Below are 3,898 nucleotides of genomic sequence, written 5' to 3'. Positions count from 1 at the left end.
TATATATATATATATATATATAATTTTTTTACTTCATTGTAACTTTTTTCGCGTTTGCTGTTTGTTTCCGTACTTTAAGAAGAATTTTTATAATTTATACTTATTCTCTGTACACACGTGTTACAACCGAAACTACCGCTAACAAATGTATAATGTATGTACATAATTTGGCGATTCTTGTTTTAAAAATATGTACTTAAAAATCTCCTTAACGCGTTCACATCTAAAAGTTGCATTCGCTTCGAATTCTCACCGCGAATTTGAGTTCGCGCGTCAGTCTGTTATTTTTATTTGATTAAAATGTGGAACAAAGATAAGACTGACATTGAGCAATCAAAGCGAACACATCCATAAATGTGATCCGCTAGAGTCAAATGACAGTTGCATGGAGTTTTTTAATTTTCAATAACGGCGTTTTATATAAGTGGAAGAAGTTTTTCCAGTCAAATCTCCCTCAAATCGTTTTTTTTTTTTTTTATGTGAAGCACAATTATACAAACACGAAGAGATCCGCCTGCTATCTCACGTTAAAATTAATAATAACTGATCATTATTAAATGTCCATAAGTGTAAATTAAATTACGAAACGCTTGATACTCTATCAAGGCGTTTTTAATTCTTCATTATGTGTCTTCTTAGATCTGATTTTTATCTTATTTATTGAGGTACAATCGTTGATAATCCTCTTGATAATTAACGTACTGCGTGTTCGATTTGCTAGGCTTTTGAAGGGTGCTAATTGGCGAATTGCTCGGTGAATACTTCATTTCCTGTAATTCCTGCAACTCTTTTAACGATCTCATTACCATTTGAACATCCTTTTCCTGTTCCGTCGGTTGCACTATATTTCCTAAACTATCGTCTGTGATAAATCCGTCCTTTCGTTTATCTGACAATCCACGTGGCGAAGAATCATCATTAATAATCTGACTAAGAAACGTAGTTGCGGCGATTGTTTCCTCATTTTGCCTTTGTTCCTGTTCTTCCTTGCTAAGAGTCGTTTGCTGTGGCATACGTATTATATCTTGAATAATAGGCCCTATCTGTTGTTCAATCATCTTCTGATCCTTTTTCCTTTTTTTCGGATCGTGCGGCGGTTTATGCTTCATTTCTATGCAACGCTCTCTCTTCTTATCTTTTTTGTCAGTCTTGTTACCTATCGTGTCGACATCTTTATCGTCTAATCTTTTGTCGCACTTAAGATCAGTGTTCTCTTGTAGAAATCTATGTTTTAAATTTTGAGTCGATGAATAAGAAGTATCTTGATTGTATATGGAATGATGACCAACGGTTTGCGGAATTTCGCTTGATTTAGAATGACTTATAGGTTCCAGACAGGCTGTAATAGAAACTACATCTTTTTTTGTTTCTGTTGTCTTCAGAGATGACTTGTGATAATCATTTACGGGAGTTATAGATAGAGAGCTGTTTGTTAGATCCATTAGATTAAATTTTTCGACATGAGCCTTAGCTGGCTTCTGAGCCATTAGTTGAGCCGTGGGCACGACAGAGATTTTACCAACGGCGCAATTGTTAGCGGTGACGATCGTAGCACTTTCTTGCTGCTGATTCGCATTATTTTCTATATGCTTATCCTTGTGTTTACTAATGTGTTGTTTCCTGTCGGCGCTAACGTCGTTAGGTTTCGTTTGACTTGCAAAAGTTGTTGAGTTTTCACTAATCTGAGGTTTGCAAACATTCGTCCTCTCATTTTCTTGAGACGTAACATTATTGACGTTTGCCATATCGTTCCTCGCGATGAAATTGGAACCTTGAATGCTCCCAGAAGTGGCGATATTGTTTGCATTGGCCATTTCTTTTGGTTTCTTCAATTTCTTCTTAATGCTAAAACCATCAACTGATATAAAAACCAATAGACCAAAGTGTCAATGTGAAAGAAATATACATATAAAGAAAGACAAGCAGAATACTGATAAAAATTAATATGAAGGAATATAAAAGAAAGAAGACAAGCAGAATAATGATAAAAATTAATATATAATATAAAAAAGCGTGTATTAAGTTAATTATACGTATGTGTGTATTAAGTTAATTACATGTATTTAATAAGTTATAAATAATGAACAAAGTCGTGTGTTTTTGCTAAGTAAATACACATAAATAATATAAACCAACTTTTTGTACATGTACAAACAATTAAGGAAGCATCCAAAGAAAACGGTTTTACCTCGCCAATAAATAAATATTTACATGTAAAAATATCTACTTAACTCTTGGAAAAAGCTTTTTGAAAAGATGAGAATGAGATTTTCGAAATAAACTTCAAGCACTTTTAAATAAAATTTCAAGATAAATTTGTTGCAAAATATTTGCTATCAATACATTATATGAAATATTATCCTACTCGTTAATTACGAAAATAAAAATTACTCAAATTTCAAAATGTTACACATTTAACAGCTTTTTAGATTTCCGAAGAATTTCCGATTTTGATGCGCGCACAATGTAAACCAGCACAACGGGGAAAAAAGCATTGTGCGCTTTAGCTTCAACATTTCATCACGCAAATCAAGTTTTCGAAAATTTTTATATTAATAAAAAGAAGCAAAGTTTTGTTGAAAATCAAAAGAATCATCTTTTGATTTTAAGCACAAAACTTTGTTTAATAAATGAAGAAATTGTATTTTTAAAGTATTCCAAGAAATAGTAGAGAGAATTTGAAAATTTTTCCAAGTAGTAGATATTCCGGATGTGTATCGACAATTTTTTACACACTCTATACACAAACAAAAAAAACTTCAACATTTTGCAGAATACGACTTTTTCTAGGATTCCATTAATGTTAACATTTCCATAATGTTTCGCGCGAAGAAGTAGAAATCAGTATTAATCCACAATTACCTAAAACACACAATGAGCAACTAATGAAGCGACTAATTAATTGTCTGACACATCGTGTAATAATGCGCGCTTCAAATCGCTTGATTTAAAATTATGATTTTCAAAAACTAAAATATTAATTATATCGCAGGTTCCCATTTCTTTTTACCTTGATGAAGATATGAGCTACTAGAGCAGGATACTTTCATGCGCAAAGCAAAGCGTATAATAATACAAAAACAAAAGTCGCTACGCTACAAGACAGAGAATGTCAAAACATGTAACATATGTTAATAGCTATGTACAATAGATATTAACACTATAAACTGTACTTACACAGGTTCAACAGGACTAGCATACTTCAACAAAGTCTGCAACCGTACGCAACCGGGTGGCCACAACGGTAATACGTTCGTGTCCATAAACGTAGCGACAAACGATTCCATACTTTCCTTTCTCGGTCTCAAAATCTTGAAATAATGTCTCCTAGCATTCGCAATTTCGAGAACAAGTTTTCTAAAATAGAAACGTATGCACATTTGTATACATATACGTAAACATAAATTCAATTGAAAAACTTATATATATATACAAGGTGTCCCCCAGAATTATTCGCGTGAGACAGCCTGATGCATGCTTATTCGCGAATCTTTGCACTGAGAAAAAAATACTATTAACTCAACCAAATGCGTTTAGTTGAGGTTCAGTTTGTTTTTTGAAATACTTGGTTTTTTAATTCAAGCATATGGTAATAAAGATAACAATATTCGTATAAGTTGAATTAACAATAGTGGTAATGAACATATTTAATTCACTAAACCATGAATTGTTTTGTCGAACATAAGTTGTGATAATTTCAAATAAAAGATACTGTTAAAAAAGATAAAATAAGCAATTCTCATTTACTTTAATTGAATATAATCTGAATTTCTTTGTACTAAGTATTTCATCCAATCAAACTGCTTATTTTTATAAGCAGACAAAATATTCTGTTGTACATTCACAGTTACCTGTATTTAAGCAAATTATAATTTTGTTAAAACAACTATATATATAT

The 3,898-nt window shown here is 31.9% G+C and overlaps 1 protein-coding gene across 6 annotated transcripts in view; it reads right to left on the bottom strand.

The window, feature by feature from the left end:
• Nucleotides 1-6: 6 nt before the first annotated feature.
• The window catches only part of LOC109857404 (ubinuclein-1), an 11,495-nt gene continuing 7,603 nt past the window's right edge, over nt 7-3,898 (bottom strand). For all 6 annotated transcript variants that reach the window (XM_020433672.1, XM_020433673.1, XM_020433674.1 and 3 more), the window contains 2 exons: nt 3,178-3,357; nt 7-1,845 (listed from right to left, as the gene is read on the bottom strand). In XM_020433672.1, coding sequence (XP_020289261.1) covers nt 654-1,845; nt 3,178-3,357 — 1,372 coding nt within the window. In that variant the 3' untranslated portion in view covers nt 7-653. The remainder of the gene's footprint in view (nt 1,846-3,177; nt 3,358-3,898) is intronic.

This window comes from Pseudomyrmex gracilis, unplaced genomic scaffold, assembly GCF_002006095.1.
Source record: "Pseudomyrmex gracilis isolate BER0280 unplaced genomic scaffold, ASM200609v1 scaffold_157, whole genome shotgun sequence".
Lineage (NCBI taxonomy): Eukaryota > Metazoa > Arthropoda > Insecta > Hymenoptera > Formicidae > Pseudomyrmex > Pseudomyrmex gracilis.
The sequence above is the reverse complement of the archived record's forward strand: the minus strand, read 5'-3'. Positions and strand labels throughout refer to the sequence as shown.